A 21,750-nucleotide genomic window follows, 5' to 3' on the forward strand; every position below is an offset into this window, starting at 1 on the left:
CTCCATGGTCACGCTTTTAAAGTGACACAGGAAGTCCAGGCCCAGCAACGCAGGAGCACACAAATCCTTCAGTACATACAATCATACAAAACTTCCCCCCCACCTCCTCCCACCCTTTTACAGTTAGATTCCATATACAATACCCCTGGATTGTCACAGAATGAGAGTGCAAAGCTAGGAAAAGATGGCCAATCTGGAGCATGCCTGGCTTCAGCAGAGCCTTCATCCCACTTCAGAGTTATTAAAATTGTAATGTCACTGAATGCACTCAAATATGTGAGGAGTACAAATACACTTTTAATAGCTTACAATCAATAGCAGGTAGACACAATAGTCCTCAGGTGAATCTGAGGCAAGGTGGGAAAACCAGGGTTTATATTGGGGTAGGTGAGGGTAGAGCCAGCCATCTGAACAATACATAAACAGTGAATTCCAGTTCACTCCAGGCAATAAATGCCAGCCTTGCTAGCGAAGGCCGGATTCATAAATAATAATGTACTTTAACAGATGCCATGCCGTTGGAGATGACCTTGGCAATTGATCTATAAAGCAAAAAAGGTCGAAATTGATGTGTGGTCTATCAAATAATTTTGGTTGTGGGCCCATTGTTGCAAACTTCAGTTGTGCTTTTGATGCTTCCATTACATATTCTACATCTTGCAGATTGCAAGTACAAACAGTGTCTGGATTTGGTAGAATGAGATTTTGAGGTCAGATCAGAATCCAGTAGTTGGGGGTGGGGGGGTGGAATCTGATAGTGATGGCAGCTGTCAGGCATCTGTACTTGTTAGCTGGAAGAAGATGAGATGGGAAGAGGCATTGCTCAATGGAAATTGTCAAGTCCAGGAGGGGAAGGGGAAGGGTAAGGGTGAAAATTGGCGAGTCCATGTTTGGAAAATCAAAATCTGGGACAGCTGGGATGGTAGGAGAGGAAAAGGAGGCAATGTTTGTACCAATATCAAGATGTCTGCAAGAGGAAACATATGTGATGGAAATTACCAGAGTATCAGTCCCATGTGTGTTGGCATTTGTTAAAACTCATCACTCATTTGAATTAATTTTCCACAGAATTCTAACAGGAGCAATTCAGGGTCCTTTCCTGACTCACTGTTTTGCACGTGACTCAGCTTTACTCTTGCTTTACTCAGAGTCCACCTCAGTTTCCACAATCTGGTTGTTCAGTTATTTGTTTTATCCCTTTACACCAGGATTCCCAAACTACAGCTCCCAAACCATACAATTACCCTCTTTGGGTTCCCTTTAGCCTGGCAGACCTTCACCCAGTGCCCTCACTTACCACATCTTGCATGGGACATCGGGCATGGGGGTGCTGTGCCTGACCACAGAAGTAGCATCCACAGTCACACATGGCCACAGTAATTGGCACTGGGGCTGTGGGGGTCACAGGTGCCTCAATGACCTAGTCCTTGGAAAATGTGCCACTTTTGCCCACGTATTTTTAAGTGGCCCAGGGTAAATTTTTAAAATGGAACAGGCCTATTGAACAGTTTATATCAATAGATTGCTATATATGTGCATTGTACGTCTTATTTTCAAGACTAGACTGACTGTTAAAACATTATTCATCGATTAAAACATTCACCTCAGTTGATTAAACATGGCAGAACTGAAAAGCCAGAAAATAGCAAGAGAATGCTGAAAATTTCAGACATGGTTGGAAAATAAATACTTTTTTCCTCAGAAACCAAGGGGAAGTGTGTTTGTTGGATTTGCAAGGAATCTGTTAACTGTAATAGCCCATCTACATATTTACACATTGTATCATGATTATTAAGGTGGGCATTTGGGCCATGAACTGTATACACTGAGAGTTGTGAAGGAATATTGGAACTACCTTGTCCCTTTCTTTTTTCCTGTTCTTATTTTGCACCCAGCTTTTTTATTTTGCACTTTTTTTTGAATGAGTGTTTAAAGAATTCATTTAAATTAAATTTAAGAGCAGCAGATACAGAAATGCCCACTGTAGTATGTGAGCACATTAAAACGACTGTAATCTCAACAGTTGAACTGTTCAGTAGTGCAAGTTATTTTTATAGAAAGTTAAAATTAGATGGCAAAGGGGTTTTCTGATCTAAAAGCACTATTTTTTGTGCAGTGTAACTGGTTGAAAGCTGCCAGGCCTAATATTGTTTGGTCTGTAACTCCTATTTTTCTGTATGTGACTCACAACCAAAAAGTTTGGCCATCCCTGCTTTGCACCATTTGACACTATATTAATCTTTAGAATTCCTGTAATGCATTGCAAATTGTGTAAAAATACTAGTAAATTGCAGATTAACAATGATTTTTTTTTTAATCATTTCTAGATCCAGAATATACACTACAGAAGTGGAAAACTGACAGCATTTCTTGGAAACCAGCCATGTTGAGTCAGACAGTCAACTTTGACATTTGCTAAACTTTGAATTGTTTATACAGCGCATTCTGTATTGCTTATTTCTAAACATGAAAGATGAGTGTCTCCATCTAATTAAATTGTGGAATATGTTTTAGTTGTGAAGATACCATTTATTTGAGAGTACTTTTCATTTGAATGTATCTTTTACTTAGAGCTGCAGCAATATCAGAAGAGTGCAATTGGATAATCTGGGCCAATTGCTACATGGGGCAGCTCCATTGGAGCTGAGCAGAGCCTTCATCTGAAGAAAGTTCCAGTCAGGTAATAGATCCCACAAGTGAATTGCTTGCATTATTTTCTGTGTTGCTACTTCTACTTGCTCCTCCCTGTTCAAGTTCCTTGAATTTACTAGCTGAATTCAAATGGCTGCCATCAGCATCACTGTTGCTGCTAGGTCTGAAACATTGTATGGTGGTTGTAAGATGCACCAGAATCCATTGCATCATCTAAAGATGGCTGTAAATGCATCATGTACAAGCCTATGCACATATATTTAATCATAACTTAAAACAACCTATCAATTCTCTTTGGCAGAACTATCCAACTAGTCCCAATCCAGGATCATACTCAAATGCAGAAACTTCAACATATTCTGATCCTGAAACAAAGAGACTTATGGATTTAGCTCTCCTCACCCACTTTCAAATGCAGGATTTTTCAAACTAGAGAAATTAAGTTGTCTGATATTAAAAGCAGCAAGAGTATTAAAATGAAGCTGTCGGTCCTTCCTCTCACTTTACTGTTAAACTGGGGTAAATGGATTTAAAGGGAACTACACACTGATTTTGACAATCTAATAGTCAAGATTCAGTCCAAAGATTATGCACACAAGCTCCTCAAGTCCCATTCACGTACTTATATGCTCTTTTCCAGCTTTGAATTAGATGGATACAGTGAACATGCCACTTTAGATTTCTGAATGCCAAAAATATTCATTGTACATTCTGAGCAAAAAGTGTAATAGCAGAGATCTACCTTTCATTTTAGTCATTAAATCAAAGCCCTACTGAGTCACCAAAGTGAATGGAAAAAAATTTTTTAAAGAATAGGAAAGATATGTAGAAAAAAGTTAGCTGTAAATTTCCTACTCACTGCTGCATGAACTGGGTAGAAATTCAGTCATTTCGCTGCTCAGTTGAAGTGAATTAATACCACCCTGTGTCACAAGATCACTTTATCTCTATTGCCCAATCAGCTTCCTGCTGATCTGAGCTTTTCAATTCCAACTGCCTGAATCATCTGACTCCAATTGCCAGGTGCAGCCTTCAGATAAAATCCTGGTTAAAGTATCCTGTCAATTTTTATACCTCAACAGCATTTCTAAAGAACAAATCAGTATGCTATTATTGTTGAGGGAGTTTGCGAAGACACTATTATCTGTAAATCTTTTGAAACATTCTAAAAGAGAAGCATTAAAAACACAACTCTTCTGCATTCATTTGAAAAGAACATTTTTTGTGCTACAAATTACTCCACCTAAAAATCTAATGTCATTATATATTAACTAATATTGATTTTATTTGAAATTAAATTATGCATTTTAAAAATATCTCTATGGGCCATAAACAGTTAGTTCAGATGTGACAACTAAAATTAAAATATTATTACATTACACCCAATAAACAGCATTCGGAGCCTTCAAAAATATCAGCCAAAATGCATGAATAAAAATGATCTTCTAAACCCATTGGCTGTATTTTCTGGGAATTTTATGTAGAAGAACTGCAATTTCTCCACACAAGTTGATGATTGCCCTTCACTGCATGCTAGGGAATTTGCTCATATAACCTATGCCATCTTAGATCCTCTGCTGGAATGAAGAGGAGCAACTGTATGGGTAAGCCTCTGGTAATTTAAATATTTTTTAAATTTACTGACATTTTAATTGTTTGGAAGTATTTATAAATGCTTTAGATTTTATTTATATTTCTAATTATCAATAATACTCAACTTTGTTTTGTTTGGTTTTAATTGGTTAAGAATGTTTTTGAATGTTCAGAAACATTCAAATATGGGTCTGGCAGCCTGCTGTTTCATTGAGCATTTTTATCTAATTATATCATTTTGTTCAAGATTCTGGGCAGGTGAACCACAATGAATATGCAAAAGACACATTCATTTACCATTTATGTCAGGAGCTTTCCACTGGTAGGAAAGATCCAGTGCATGACTTTAAAGAATAACCACAAGTATTAGACTGGGGGTTTTCAGCACTGAATAAATAGATGAATAAAAACAGTCAATGGAGGGAGCACAGTTTAGGGAACTGCATAAAGAAAAGCAGCTCAATTATGCCAAATATTTAACAAGAATAAATGAGAATTATCATACCTAATTTCTGTTTCTTCTATTACAATATTTATTTATTCAAAGGCCTACTTAATGCCTTACACATTATAAATGTTTAATGAAGAAAAATTCTCCTACCTGATCTATGCCAACCAAAGTTCATAGTTTTTGTTGCTGGGCGAGTGGAAATCCAAAGAGAGAAAAGGCTAACAAGCATGCTGCCAAAATCTGTCAGTAAATGAGCCGCATCTGTCATGATAGCCAAGCTGTGAGCAAAGTAACCACCTGAAAAAAAAGTAACGAAGGTAAACCTGTTGTTCATTATCATTTAGGAAGCCACACATATGCCAGGACTTGTGTTGCATATTCTTTAGCCAGGATTCCAGCTTTATTATATTAAGGACCCACTTCATTTTAAGTAGAAGCATCACAACCGTTCACTGATATCTCTGAGAAGCAGGGATCTCTGTTTGGAGCCACCACCACCTCTGGTGTCCTGGGGAATCGTCTGAAGCCCATGGGTCTGGGAGTGAGGTTTGGAGGACGAGATTAGATTTTATTGTCATCCACACAAGTGCAGTGTTCAGATGCACTGACATTCTGTCTTGCTGCAGTCACACAGGAACAGAAGCTGTACTGAATTACAGTGACTCTATATGCTAAGACTGGGGGAAAAAATTAGCATAATAGGATAGATAAATAATTATTCGCAGTTGCAGTTAGTGCAAGGAAGAAAAGCAGTGATGTTTTGGTGATTTTGGTTTTCTGGAATAGTTATGGTCAGGGTTAGGGTAGTTCATGGAGGTTCAAGAGCCTGATAGCTGTTGGATTAAAACTATTCTTGAACCTAAAGGTGCTGTTCTTTAGACTTCTGTACCTTCTGCTCGAAGGGAGCAATGAGAAGAGGTTGTGACCAAGATGATGGGGTCCTTTATGATGTTAGCTGCCTTCTTGAGGCAATACCTCACATAGATGTCTGTAGTGCAGTGGTTCCCAACCTTTTACTTTCCACTCACATACCACTTTAAGTATTCCCTATGCCATAAGTGTTCTGTGATTAGTAAGTGATTGCTTAAGGTGGTATGTGAGTAGGAAGGGAAGGTTGAGAATCACTGCTCTAGACCCAATTATTACTGAAATATTTTGCTTGAGAAAAATTGTCATTGGCCCATTTCCTTTGGAGTTATGAAACTGTGCACATAACGAATCAATTTGGAATGATTAAAACCGTGGTTTTCAAACTTTTTCTTATGGCATAGGGAATACTTAAATTGGTATGTGAGTGGAAAATAAAAGGTTGGGAACCACTGTGAGATGGGAGTTTGGAGCTTGTGATGGACCTGGCCATGTTTGTGCAGCCTTCTGGGGGTGGCACATTTAGCATAGTGGTTAATGCAACACCGTTACACAACACCAGCGATCGGGACCGGGGTTTGAATCCCGGGCTGTCCGTAAAGAGTTTGCTCGTTCTCCCTGTGTCTATGTGGTTTTTCCCTGCACGCTCTGGTTTCCTCCCACCCTTCAAAAAACATACCCAGATTTTAGGTCCATTGGGGGTAATTGGACAGCACAGGTTCAATAATAATGTGATTGTTGTAAAAAAAAATTCTCCCTAAGAAAAGCCTTCAAGGTATCACACATAACTAAATTTGAGGTCTCTGAAGAGAGATTTGTATCAAAAAAGAAAACTATCTGCTCTTCCATAAATCCTGATCTGATAGATGAGACTGAATTAAAATCCCAGTCTCTTTTATCTTGAGGAAAATGAGGAAGAATCAGTAACATTGTAACAGGGGTATGATCAGATATTACAAGTCTGTGGTATTCACTAGAATGTGTTAATAATAACAGTTATGCATGTCTATCTTCCAAAAGGCTAAACCTAGTTGGGAATCAAATTTCCAAATAACTGGTATGCATTTCCTGGCTGTTACTAAAGCGAGTTTAACAAATTTTAATTGATATTTTGACGGTCTCATTTTAAGTCTTACATCTTCCAAATTCCTCAATAAAAAATAATTCAGATGCCTGAGGGTATCGAATTTCAGTAATTTTTTTTCCCCAGGAGATTACCCAAATCTTCCCAAAAAGGCTTCACTTTAGGGTATGAACAGGTTGAATGCAAGAAGGTACCTATTTCTTAACCACTTCGAAACCATTGGTATGATATTTCTAATTTGTATTTATGTAACTTTTGTGGAGTAAGGTGTAGATGATGCAAAAAGTTATTATTGCACCAGCCTTACATTAATTGTGTTAATCATACCAGCAAAGTGAATCAATTTCTATACCCAAATCTGATTCCCACCTTTGTCTTGATTTAGGGGTTCCTGCCTGAAGTAAGGAATACATTTTTGAAATAAATTTTTTGGTGCTCCCCTTCCGAACCAGAGTCACTATTTTGCTATACTGCGGTAAGGTTAGTGCTGGACCTAATTTGTCCTTTAAATAAGATCTTAACTGAAGATAGCAGAGAAAAATATATATTTTAAAACTTCATATTTATTCCTAATTTCCTCAAATGTCATGAATTGCCCCTGTTCATAGCAATCCTCAATGCAGTGGATGTAGTTCAGGTACGCAATAGGGTAAAGATTCTGCACAGCACCTTTATGAGCGTGGCCATGGTCATATTCAGGCAGGGGGTGGCAAAGGGAATCAGGAGTACTCATCAGTGATGTTGAGGAAGTATAGATTTTAGTTGGAAGAGGGCAGGGGTCCCCTTGAAATCCATGCTCAGGCATTCAAAGGGGTAGGTGGCTTTGATCAGGTGTGACTTGTTGGGTTTGTAGAAGCGTGGCTTGCACTCAGCACAGACCCAGCAGTTTCTTGTTAGCATCTTGACATCATCGATGGAATAGGGAAGGTTTCTGACTTTGACAAAGTGAAAAGGCCTGGTGATTCTAGGGTGGCAAAGGTCATCATGGTGCATGTCTCCCGGGAGAGAGCATCTGAAGGCTCGTTGAGGTTCATAGGCCGGTACAAAATGACATAGTTATAGGTGGAGAGTTCTATTCTCCACCTCAAAATCTTATCATTTTTGATTTTACACCACTGCTTATTATTAAACATAAAAGGAAATGCACATTGGGTAAATTATTTGCTGGCCAGGTAGTGCCTCCAGTGTCACACTGCTGGCCTCCTGCTTGATAGAGGAGTTCCGGACTTTTGGGCCATGGAGGCTGTGGAAGAAAAATGCCACAGGTTAAGAGTGGCAGCTCGGAAAAGGGTGGCAGCTAAGGAGGCATCACTCTCCACCTGGAATTGCATGGATTTGTCCACAGCATGCACCATGGCCTTGGCATTATCTTCTTTGATGTGGATGAAGGCTGCCCGAGCTTCTGCCAACAGGGGGAAGGAGGCGACTTTCACCAGGGGCCGGGCCTTGTTCATATAATTGGGGACCCACTGGATGTAGTATGAGAAGAAACCCAGGCAACTCTTCAGGGCCTTTTGGCTGTGAGGGAACGGGAGCTCCATCAAGGTGCACATGTGGTTGCGGTCAGGACCAATGAAGCCGTGTTCTACAACACAACTAAGGATGGCCAGGCATGATGTGTGGAACACACATTTGTTTTTATTATGTGAAATTGAATGCCTTGGCTGTTTGGAGGAATTTTTCTAAGTTTGCGTCGTGGTCCTACAAGTCATGGCCGCAGATGATGATATTGTCCAAATAGGGGAACGTGGCCTTGAGCTCATGCTGGTCCACTATCTAGTCCATTCCTCTCTGAAAGACAGAGCCATCATTGATGACTCTGAAAGAAGTGATAGAGGCAGCTGTCCACCTCAAATGCAGTGTACTGGTGGTCCTTTGGGCAGATGTGAAGCTGGTGATATGCCAATTTTAAGTCTTTGGTGGTGAAAACCTGGTACTGGGCGATCTGGTTTACCATATCGGCAATACGAGGGAGGGGGTACGCATCCAGCTGCATGAAATGGTTTATGGTTTGACCGTAATCGATCACCATGCAGAGTTTTTGAGTACCATGACCTGGGCTCTCCAGGAGCAAGTGCTCGGTTCAGTGACCCCCTTCGGCCAGAAGTCGTTGCACCTCCAACCTAATGAATGCCCTGTCCCCAGTATTGTATTGCCTGTTTTTGGTTACAGCTTACAGTCAGGGGTGAGATTGGTGAACAGGGGTGGGGGAGTATCTGGAGGGTGGATAGACCATTGGTGGGTCGTGGTGGGAAGGTTGTGGTATTCTACTTGGTCACGTGCAGCAGGGTGGGCAGGTGGTTTAAAAACTGATGGTTGCAGATCATGAGGGGGGGGGATGGGGCTCTTTAAATTCCATAGTGTCGCTCTTGAGGTGGCACTGGAAGTCCAACCCCAGTATCATGGACAAGCAGAGCTGTGGCATTACTAACAGTTTAAAATTTTCATAGATTGTGCCACGTACTGTCAGCATCACCATGCAATAGTCACATATCTCTGCCGACTGAGACCTGGAGGCTATGGATATCTTGCAATTTGCTGGGCTCACTGCGAGAGAGTAGTCCTGCATGGAGTCAGGATGTACAAAGCTCTTAGTGCTCCCACTATCGAATAGGCAGTTAGTGAGATGACCATTTACCTCGACCTCCATCATCAAGCGGGCAAGCTAATGCAGCCTGTCGAGTACAATCAATGCTAGTACTTGATTGTTTTCAAAGCCGCTGTCTGATTCGGACCAGTAAGATGGTGCCCATGACCCGGGCTGGTGAGATGGCGGCCTCTATGGCACATATGCGGTGTTGTTGTTCGGGGGCAAAAGTGACACCGAGGATGACGCTGACCGAAATGGCACTGTCTCCCACTGCCCACAAATGGCACTGTTAGGGAGAGGTCTGGACTTACAGATTTTGGCATAGTGTCCCTTCTTTCTGAGCACACAGCTTCCTTGGCTGGGCAGTGCTTCCGGGGACACTTCTGTTTACTGCAGAAGTAGTGCTCGGTGGTGGCAGTAGCGAAGATGAAGTCAGGGCGTCCCTGCGTGGAGGCATCCTTGGATCCTACATCCCAAGATGGCCACATTGTCAGAGGAGAATGAGTCTGTGTTCTGGAGGGCTGCATTCAATGTTTTGTAGCCCTCTGCAAGGTCAGTTTGTCCAGTTCCAGCAGCCACTGGTGGATATAGTCTGATCGGATGTCAGCTACACAGGTGTCCCGAACAAGTTCTTCTGTGTAAACCTCAGCAGTAACGTCCCTGAAGCCGCAGGCTCGTCCAAGATCACAAAGGACCCAGGTTGTTGCTTGCGGGTAGCCAGGAGATGTCTGGAATAGACCGTGTTCATCCTGGGGCTGTACTGGCTTTGGAGCTTGTTTGTGGCCTCCCCGTATGTTGTGCACTGTGGCCGACCTGCGATCGTAGCAGGCTTAGCTTGTTGTCATCAGAACCCACAACTTGAGTGAAGGCATGCAGAAAGTCGTTAAAGCAGAGTAGACAGAGCTCAAACTAGTTTGGGGCTTCAGGCGATTCCAGATCAATATCTAGTTGGTCTGGCCTCAGCAACATGTCTATTGCAGTTAAAAAAAAACTTTATGGTAATAAAATTGATACACTATCAGTAACGCCAAGACTGGAGTTACTTTATGACAGGCTTTTATTACCATAAGACTGGACATATGCTCCTGTTGCAAGATTTGTACTGAGGGAGGGATTCAGGTATAATCACTTATATTGGAGAATTCCAGGGGAAGGAGTTACAGGGAGAAGGCAGGCCAGCCATACACAGGAATACAGTACTAATGGCATAACAGTACCACAGTGGTATCACCACAGTTGCCCAAAAATATATATTTTTTTAAATCCAAGAGTGTTTATCCTCCCAATTCATAATTCCAAGTTTAATTTATCAATAGAGACTCTGGAAGGCATATCTTTCCACAGAAACTTCTTGGTACATTTATTAAGGTTTTGAAAGAATCTCTGAGGTATAGAACAGGTAAATTTTGAAAAATAAATTGTACTCTAGGCAGCACATTCATTTTAATACAGTTGGTCCTTCCAAACAAAGTTATTGGAATGTTCATCCATTTATTAAGATCATCTTCAATTTTCCAAAGCAAGGGAAGATAATTCAATGCATATAAATTTTGAAGATTGTTATCTACTTCATACCTAAATATTTAATCCCATTGATTGACCACTTAAATTGAGAATTTCTTTTAATTTGTTCATAATTCCACCCCTAAGTGGTATAAAAGTTGCTCTTGAACCAATTGACTTTATAACCTGATATACTCCCAAAATTTCCAATTTAGACTGCAATTTTTGTAATGAGTTAACTGGTTCTGTCAGATATATCAGAACATCATCAGCAAAGAAATTGATTTTATGTCTGGATCTAGATGGATGGATTCTGCTAACGTTTCAATAGCCAGGAGGAAAAGAGCTGGAGATAATGGACAAACTTGTCTACTAGATCTGGACAGTGGGAGTGCTGATAAAATTGGACCATTAGCTGTAGGCTCAGAATATAGAGCTCTAACCCAATTAATAAATGTTTTCCCTGGTCCAAATTTTTCCAGCACTTTATCTAAGGCTAAACTGTCTCACTTTTATTCCGATGTGTGCCCCTGTTGTAACAGGTGTAAGAGCAGAGAAGCATCATTAATTCATATGTTATAGACTTGTCCTACTCTAGCAAAATACTAGAGAAAGGTTTTCCATACTTTGTCAAAAAATTTTAATATAGATTTAACACCAGATACTTGGGTGACCCGCTTTGGTACAATGGGAGGGAATAATTCTTTGTCTCTGGTTCAGAGTCGCGCTAATTCTTTTGCCTCTCTTTTGGTGAGATGCACAATTTTACTTAAATGGAAGGATGCCACCCCATCTACTCATGATAAGAGGTTTCATGGTATCATGTCTTGTTTGAATATGGAAAAGATTTGTTATTCAATTAATAATTCGGATATAAAATGTCAAAAGTTAGGGGAGTCATTTATGACTCACTATCTTACTTTACAATTTCACTTCAATGTAATTAAATTGTCTGACCTGTATCCTTTGCAGGTTCTTTTTCTTTACTTTTTTTTTCTACCATTTTTAAAAAAATACTAATCATATATCATATCTAACAAATGTGGTTAGGCAAGGGTTTTGAGTTTTTCTCCTTTACTGTATCATTTAGAATATGAATATGATTTACAATTCATGTATATTTTTGTCATACTGAATGCCTTATTAAATTTGTGTAACTATCCATATCATCTTATTGAATTGCACCTTTTTTGTATGTTCTTTATTAAAATGGATAAAAATTTTTTTTTTAAAAAATGCCCACAGGATTCAGCTAAAAGCAAGATTCTGCAAGTACTGAAAATCTGAAGTCAAAACATAAAAAGGCTCAATATTTAGACAGGGAAATTGGCAGAGAAATTTATTTTTATTTAGATGAGAAATGTTAATTCTATTTCTTCCTTCACAGATGTGGCTTGGCCTTCTAAATATTCTGAACATTTTCTGTGCCTACAGGCTAAATGAACAATTTTGCAATAGAATGTAAACCTCAAGTGTTTTAGCAAGAGGTTTAAAGATTTAACACCACTTCATTTCAAATCACTGCACATTCTACATGAAAGCTCACAATAGATCATTTTCCAGCCACTTTATGCTAATCTTCTGAATATTTATCACAGAATTTGCTAGCCAAAAAAAATCTTATAACATTCATTTAATATATATATTTTAGTTGAATGAATAAACATTGTTCTTTTAAAATATTTAAGCAAGTATGTGATAATGGCAAAATTCAATGAGATACATGAAGATAGTCCCTCAAATCTGCTTGGCATTCAACAAAATCATGGGTGATCTTCCACCTCAATATTTTCTTGACCTATTACCATCTAAATGCAGAGGAAATAGAAGCAGGGGTAAGCCATTCAGCCCATCTTACTTGCTACACTATTCAGTAAGATTGTAGCTCATCTGCTTTAGAGAAGGGACCAAAGGAACTGCTCACAATAACCATCTGAGACAATCATATTCATTAAACAATATCTATTTATTTGTATAGATGAAATACTTGCCCTGTGTATGTACTGTTTGTCTCTATGGGTGTTAGGTCTGGTTGTGTGTCTGCATGTTTTGCACCAAAGACCAGAGAACACATTCATGGGTTTGTATTTGTACAATCAAATGACAATAAACTTGACTTTAATCTCATGTCTGTATTTTTATTCATCCACAATAACTTTTCAACCAAAGTGCTGCTAGAGGAACTCAGAAGGTCAAGTAACATCCATATCCAGGGATAGAAATGGTCAGTGAATGTTTTGCTTTGGGAACTTTTATCGAGATGAAGGGCCTTAAAGGGAAAAGATATCGATAAAGGGTCTTGATCTGAAACATTGAGTGACCATTCCTTTGTATGGATGTTGCCTGACCCACTGAGCTCAACGTTTGCTCAAGATTCCAGCAACTGCAGTTTTTGTGTTCCTCTGTTTTTCTATAACCTTTTAAAACTTTGTTTATGTAGATTTGATCAGATGAAGAATCCACCTTAAAAATAATCAAACTTTGCAGTAAGAATTCCTAATACTCTCTCATCTATAGGAAACCCTTTTGTTTATATAAGGTAATCCCACGTTCTACAAGAGAAAATATTCTCTCCACTCCCATTCTCTCAAGACCCCTGTGATTTTAAATGCTTCAATCAAGATCAATCTTGCTCTTCTAAATTTCAGTGAATACAAATCCAACCTATCCAACCTTTTTTTGTCCACTCCAGACACCAGTAAATCTTTTCTAAACTGCTTTTACAAATTGCCTTTCTTAAAAAGATTTATTATGATAGCCTTAGCTGTAGCAAAAAAATGTATAATGTCAACCTGGAAATCAGAAGAGAGCCTGAGAATAAAGCAATGGTACATAGAAATGAATAAATGTATTCCATTGGAAAAAATAACATATAATTTAAGAAATAACATCACAGTATTCGAACAAATTTGGGAACCGTACATGGAACACAACAGAGAAGTCCTACTGCGGACCTCCACCACCTAAAATGACAGAATGAGAAGAAGACGAAATGAACTGACCCAGTGTGTAAAAGTAGATGACACAATTTTCTTGTTTATTTTCTTTGTGTGAGGACATTGTTTCATGGGTTTAATGTATCGTATATGTTGAACGTTTAGTGGGTGGGGAGGGGGGTGGGAAGGAGGGAGGGAAGGGAAGGGGGGAAAGGGGAGAAAATGACACTATATATTCAAGAGGGAAATGTTTGTGTATTTTGGTCAATATGGTTCATAGTGTGAAAATTTTTTAAAAATTATAAAAAGGAGTCAAATGTGTCCTAACTAACTAATGGATAACTTTCTTACTTCTGAATTAAATTCTCCCAATGATATTATTCTGTTAGCTTTCCTAATTATTTGACACTAAAAATTATTAAAACATCTGCATCTCAAAATTGCAGTTTTTATTATTTAGATGGATTTCTTGCTTTAATTTTCCTGCCAAAGTTCACTTGTGTTAACTGGCCTTTGCATTCCATTTACTTTTTGGAATAAAGGAGTGACATTTGATTTTTTTGCCCCAACCTATTAAAATATACTCCAAACCAAGCTAATTTTGGAAAATTGAAACCAAAGTGGCAACTATCTCTCTAGTCACTTATTTTAATACCCTTGGAGGAAGTCCATTAGGGCCTGGGGACTTGTTAACCTGCAACTCTAATAATTTTCTCAGTACATTATAAAACATTAAGACCAGAGGACTTAGGAAGAGGATTAGAGTTTGTTCCATCATTTGAATCATGGATGATATATTTTCCCTCTCAACTCCACTCTTTTGCCATCTCTTCTTGGCCTTAGATGCTCTTACTAATGAAGAACATACCAACCTCTGCTGTAATGTACCCATGGACTAGGCCTCTACAGTGACCGTGGCAACAAACTCCACAGATCACCACCTTCTGACTGAAGAAATTTCTCCTCATCTTTCTGAGCCTGTGCCCTCTGGTCCTAGACCCTCCCATTACTGAACAAATCTCCACATCCACTCTATCAAGCCACTTCAATATTCAGTAGATTTCAATGAGATCCTCCTTATCCTTCTGAACTCCAGCATGTACAGGCCCAGAGCCACAAATGTATAACACTCATTGTCATAAACCTCCTCTAGACCCTCTCCAATGCCAACACATCCTTCCCCAGATATAGAGCCCAAAACTGAGTGAGACACAAAAGTCTGCAGATGCTGTGATTGTAGTACAAATGTACCAAAAAGCTGGAAAAACTCAGCTGGTCTTTTCAGCATCCATAAAAAGCAAAGATATATTTCTGATGTTTTGAGTCTGAGCCCTACTTCAAGGAATAAGCAGAATGAGCCAGAAGCAGGAAATCTCGGAATGTCTCAGAATACAGACAGTACTGGCTGGGGGAGGAATCCAGACCCACAAAAGGTGTTAATTGGATATAAAAAGGGATGAGGTAAGAATTAATCATGTTTGTGTGAAAGGAGACAGGGAAGAGATAGAGTTGGGGGAAGCCAAAAGGGGATAAAGTTGGGCGGGGTTAATGAAAGCCAGAAAAGTCGATATTAATGCCATCCAGTTGGAATGTTCTCAATCTGGCAGTATGTGAGACCATAGACAGACATGCCAGCAAAGGAATGGTATGGAGAATTAAAATGAGTGGCCACTGGGAGATCCACTCTATTGTGGCAGACAAAGCTGAGGTGCTCAACAAAGTGATCTCCCAGTCTGTGTCCAGTCTATCTGATGTAGAGGAGACCACAGCGGGAGCAACGGATGAGGTAGATGACCCCTGCAGATTCACAAGTGAAATGTTGCCAACTGGACACCTTCCAACTGGATGGATGGCATTAATATCTACTTCTCTGGATTTTGTTATCCCCCCCCCCCCCACCCGCCTTCCCCTGTTGCCTTTGTGGTGACTGCTGTACAGTCTTTAATCTGGACCCGTAGCTTCTCCCTCCTGACCCTGAAGAAAGGCTCCAACTCCACAACTCCTCTCCCGAAAGCCTAGGTCACAGCACAGGATGACCTTCATGTTTATTGTAAATAAAAGCCTGTAGTTCCATAACTCCAGTCTTTTGAGTTATTGATAATGTATCAGCCTTTCCCTATCTCTGTCTCTCCATTCGCCTCCTTTCATGCAAACATGATATACTCTTATCTTGTCCCTTATCATATCCAATTAACATCTTTTGTTGGTCTGGATTCCTCCCCCACCCAGCATTGTCTGAGTTCTGAGACTTTCTGAGATTTCCTGCTTCTGGCTTATTCTGCTTATTCCTTGATGAAGGGCTCCAGCCCAAAATATTGGCAATATATCTTAGTCACCTATAGAAGCTGAAAAGACCAGCTGAGTTCCTCCAGCATTTTGGGTGTGTTTTTAGTATCATCACAGCGTCAGCAGACTTCTTTGTTTCACTTTTCATATTCATGTCTAGAGGCCTTTTAAACGCTATTATTGTATCTGTTTCCACCACTACTCTTGGGAGCTCATCCCAGGCACCTACCACTCCTTGTGAAAATATTCTGCTTCACTTTAAACACATGTCCTTAATGTGTGATCGTTTTGGCCTGGGGATAAGTTTTTGACTGTCCATCTGTCATGATTTTACACTGTACATGTCTATCAGGTCACCCCTCAGCCTCCTACACTCCAAACAAAGTAGCCCAAGTTTGTCCAACCTCTCCCCACAATTCTCACCCTCTAAACCAGATAGAGGCCTGGTAAACCTCTTCTGTACACTTTCCAAAGCCTCTTCATCGTTCCTGTAATGGGGCAATCAGAACTGTACATGGTATTCAACTGTGTAATAACCATTGTTTTATATTGCTGCAATGTGACCTTTTCACTTTTATACTCTGCCCAATGAAGTCAAGCATACCACATGCCTTCTTTCCCTCTCTATCTCCTTGTGTAGCCAATTTTGTTGAGCTATGGACTTGAACACCAGATTTCTCTGCACATCAATGCTTTAAGAACCCTACCATTAACTGTATACATTCACCTTTGACCTCCCAAAGTACAACACTGCACAGTAGTCTGCATTAAACTCCATCCACCATTTCTCTGCCTTTATCTGTAACTGATCTATATACTCGAGTATTCTTTTATACCCTTCTACACTATTCTCAACCTCACCAATCTTTGTATCATCTGCAAACTTACTAACCCAAAAATAGGTGAGTGGGTTAGTAAGTTTGCAGATGATACAAAGATTGGTGAGGTTGAGAATAGTGTAGAAGGGTATTAAAGAATATCACAAACCACAGGAATCCCAAAATTATCCCATGGAACACCCAATGGTCACAGGACTCCAGCTTGAATAACACTTTCCATTATTAGCTTCTGTCTTCTATAAGCCAACCAATTTTGTCACCAAATCGCCAAGGATTTCATGCATCTGAATCAGACAACCATGGAGATAACATTCACTGGCTTACTCTCCCCAACCTTCTTTGTCATCTCCTCAAAAAATTTAATCATGTTGATAAGACATGACCTGCCTCTCATAAACCCAAGTTGATTGTCCTTAATCTGACTGATTTTCTAAATGTTCACAAACCCTTTCTAATAGTTTCTCCACCACTGACGTGAAGCTTAACAGCCTATAACAGCCTGGATTATCCTTTTTTCACTTATTGAACAAAGGTACAATATGAAGCACTTTCCAGTTCTTTGGGATTTCTATAGTTAATGAGAATGCAAAAGATCTTTGCCAAGCCCCCAGCATTTGTCTTTTTCACTAACTGGTATATATTCCAACAGACCCAGGAGACTTGGTGCTCCTCAAAAGACCCAACACCACCTTCCTTGATCTCCACACATCCTTATACATGAACATTCTCCACATTATGCTGCCTATCACCATCCACTTCCGTGTATCAAAATGCAATATATTAACAGTGCATTGCAATAATGCCATCATGCTTACCTACAACTTCTCCAATCATGAATATCAAACAAATAATAGCAGCAATGTAGAGTTTCCTTCTTGCTTGTAGTTTTTCTCTGTTTTCAGTGTCTGATGTAGACCTGCTGTGGCAATGTTGACTTACATATCTTCCCAATTCAATAGAGTTGGCATTGTTTCCATTGTCAAATGGATAATTTGGATAGACTTCTTTTGAACTGGAAAATGGGCTGCAATACAAGGGAGCAACTTAGCCATTTTGAACAAAACATTTATATTTTAACTATTTCACATTAATTCATTAAACTCTGCATCTGTTCATCAAATTCAGATTTTCAATCCAATTTCAAAGGTTTGAATGGTGTAATGACAACACCCTCGGGCTTAACGTCAGGAAAGCCAAGGAGATGATTGTGGACTTCAGGACGAAGTCAGGGGAAAACGACACAGTCCTCATTGAGGGCTCAGTAGTGGAGAGGGTCAAGAAATTCAAATTCCTGGGTGTCAACATCTCCGAGGATCTGTCCCGGAGCCTCCATGTTGATGCAATCACAAAGAAGGCTCACCAGCAGCCATATTTAGTGAGGTGCCTGAGGAGATTCAGTATGTCACTGAAGACTCTTGTAAACTTGAAGAGTATTCTGGCTGATTGCATCACTGCCTGGTATGGAGATGCCAACTCTCAGGACATGAATAAACTCCAGAGGTTGTTAACTCTGCCTGCGACATCACAGGCACCAGACTTCACTCCATTGAGAACATCCACATGAGGCGATGTCTTTAAAAAGCAGCCTCTATCCTCAAAGACCCCCACCATCCAGGACACGCCCTCTTCACTCTGCTAACATCGGTAAAAAGGTACAGGAGCCTAAAGACGAGCACTCAGCAGCACAAGGACAGTTTCGTCTCCACTGCCATCAGATGCCTGAATAATCAATGAACCAAAGACGCTGCATTAATGGCCAAATTTCAGAATCTTTTAGTTTGACAAGATCTACTAGACAAAGATGTCCGTTGTCACCTGCTTTATTTGCTATAGTTATTGAACCTTTAGCACAATTAATACGTCAAAATGAAAATGTTAAAGGTATGAGAGTTCTGAATGAGGAATATAAGATTAATTTATTTGCTGATGATGTTTTATTATATTTGGTGGATCTGGATATTTCTTTACCTGCAATTCAAGAATGTTTAGAAATTTAAGGCAAATTATCTGGTTACAAAGTAAATTGGGCTAAAAGTGAAATTTTACCAATTTGTAAAGGTGATTATTCAGTATATAAAAATATTACAAATTTGAAGTGGACTACACAAATTAAATATTTAGGAATTAATGTTAATACGGAATTTCAAGAATTATATTCAATTAATTATTTTCCTTTAATAAAAAGGATTTGATTAGGTGGAGGGATCTACCTTTGGGTTTACTAGGGAGGATTAATACCATAAAAATGAATATTTTTCCTAGAATACAATATTTGTTTCAATCAATTCCTTATTTTTTTTAAAAAGTTTTTTTAAGGATTTATATAAAGCGATTAGAGAATTCTTATGGAAGGGAAAATTTCCGAGAGTAGCAATGAGAAAATTGATGTGGGATTTTCAATTTGGAGGTTTAAGATTACTGAATTTTCAGCATTATTATGAAGCAGCTCAATTCAAATTTCTTAGTGCATTAATGAATATGGACAACCCACCTAGTTGGGTAAAGATAGAAATGGCGGTTATTTTAGAAAAATTTCCTCATGAGTTTTTGTTTCAATGGAATAAAAATTTATTATGAACTTATGATGTGCCAATATTGAAACATTTATTGAATTTATGGACAAGTAAACTTAAAAAATTTGGACTTAAAAATATATATTCTGGAAGATTGCCATTATATAATAATCAACTTGTTCCATTTACGGTCTCCAATGCCACTTTGAAACAATAGGAAAAGAAAGAAATAAAAAATTTATCTGATTGTTTTTCTGAGGGTTGTTTTTGTTCCTTTGACGAATTACAAAGGAAATATGGTATTAGTGTAAATTCTATATTTGTATATTATCAATTAAGATCTTTTGTAAAACAGTTATGTGGTCGACAAATGATTTTATTGCCTGAATCTAGTTGTGAAGAATATGTACTTTCAATACCAAAAAAGGGATATATATCTGATTTGTATTGTATTTTACAAGAAATTGATAGTAAAAAAGACTGGGATAAAGATAAGTTGAAATGGGAAAAAGATTTAGGACATAAAATAGCTGAAGAAGCTTGGATGGAAATTTGTCAGAATAGTATTCGGAAATTAATTAATGCTAGACTAGCAATGATTAATTATAATTTTATTCATCAGCTATATTTAACGCCGGAGAAATTTTTAAAAAATTGGTTTTAGTAAGTTTGATTCTTGTTTTTGATGTGATCAGACGGCCAATACTTTTTTGCATACTGTTTGGCTTTGTGATCGATTGCAACAGTTTTGGAAAGGTATTCAATCTGTTTTTAACAGTTTATATAATATCCATCTTATATTAGATCCCGATATATTTTTATTAGGGAACATGCAATCATTAGTCGATTTAGGTTTAGAGGATTATCAGATTTCATTTATTTATTTAGCTTTAGTTGTGGCTAAGAAATGTATAGCACTTATTTGGAAAGATAGAAATATACTAACTTTAGATAAGTGGTATTTGGAAATGAAATTTTGTTTGACTATGGAAAGGATATCTTTTTCAATTCAGGATAAGATGTCTTTTTATAAGTTAAAGTGGACTCCGTTTGCTAATTATATGCATTTAAGTTTGATTTAAATATATGTTTAAGTGTGATATTTTAGTATTGACAATTTTTTTTTGTTGTTGTTAGAATTTTTTTAGGTTAAGTTTTATGTCTTTTTTGTAAGTGGGTATTTTTTTTCCATATATAATATTGTCAATTTTATTAACTCTTCACTCTTTATTTTGGGGGGGAGGGTTGGACTAATTTTAAGTTAGACTATTAATATTGTGTTACAATTAACGGGGGGGGGGGGTTATTTTGTGTAGTTTTCTGATGTAATATTGTAATCATACCTTTTTAATTTTTGTTTCTATTTTTCTTTAAATGTAATTCTTTATTGTATTCATGTTATAAAATTTTAAATAAAGTCTTCAAAAAAAAACCCAAAGACGCTGCCTTACTTATCGTGCACTATTTTAATGTTTTGATAGTAATGTTGAAGGATGGTTATAATATGAACGTTTACACTGTGACACTGCTACAAAAACACTGAATCTCATGACTTGTTCATGACAATAAATTCTGATTCTGAGATAATGGATTATATCTATTAAAAATTTGATAATTTCTTGCCACCAATATACATAAATTTATCGTATTTTAAATTTAATTTTTCAAAAAAATTTAGACAAACAGCTTGGTAACAGACCCTTTTGACCCATGAACCTATGCCACACAAATAGCCCAATTAACCTTCAATCCACTGTTTTGAAATGTGGGAGGAAACTAGAGCACCTGGAGGAAACCCATGCAGACACAAGGAGAATGTACAAGCTCCTTACAGACAGTACCAGATTCAATCCCTGGTCACTTGCTCTGTAATAGCATTTTACTAACTACTACACTGAGTGTGCTGACCTATCTAATCTACATATTTTCAAAAATGCTTATAAACATACATATTTGCAACATTTAAAGGTAAACTGTACACTGAAAGGTAGCTATCTCATGAAGGCACGCCATGTAACCATTTCATGAAAAATGTAGCACACCAGTTTTGATGTACTTAATATGTAAATAAGTAGTTCAAACCTGTATGGCCTTGTCTCAGTTTTCAGAAGAAACCTGGGTGAGAAATTTCTTTGGCTTTTAGTGAAACACATTCAAGAGTATCAGCTACCGGTTACATCCATCTTAATAACGCCAAATGTGAGAAAGATAAGTACCAATACATTTGTATATATTTCACACTAGTAACAAGGGCAAATCTTTTACTAATGACACAACCTCCAGTAAAAAATGTGCAATTAAAAACTAATTTTGAAAATTAATTTCAAGTAAAAAGCTGTAGGTTTTGCTTCATGTGAGATTTGGCCTGCTGCTGCAAACACCTAGCCATGAAGTTTGAATGCAAACACTGAGAAAATGAAATTGGAATCTGTGACA

The 21,750-nt window shown here is 38.3% G+C and overlaps 1 protein-coding gene across 2 annotated transcripts in view; it reads right to left on the minus strand.

Moving 5' to 3' along the window:
• The window catches only part of slc30a2 (solute carrier family 30 member 2), a 148,374-nt gene that overhangs the window by 76,359 nt on the left and 50,265 nt on the right, over window positions 1–21,750 (minus strand). For both annotated transcript variants that reach the window (XM_069886582.1, XM_069886580.1), the window contains exons 2-3: window positions 17,617–17,825; window positions 4,847–4,993 (exon numbers count right to left, since the gene is read on the minus strand). In XM_069886582.1, coding sequence (XP_069742683.1) covers window positions 4,847–4,993; window positions 17,617–17,635 — 166 coding nt within the window. In that variant the 5' untranslated portion in view covers window positions 17,636–17,825. The remainder of the gene's footprint in view (window positions 1–4,846; window positions 4,994–17,616; window positions 17,826–21,750) is intronic.

This window comes from Narcine bancroftii, chromosome 6 (assembly GCF_036971445.1).
Source record: "Narcine bancroftii isolate sNarBan1 chromosome 6, sNarBan1.hap1, whole genome shotgun sequence".
NCBI classification, from domain to species: domain Eukaryota; kingdom Metazoa; phylum Chordata; class Chondrichthyes; order Torpediniformes; family Narcinidae; genus Narcine; species Narcine bancroftii.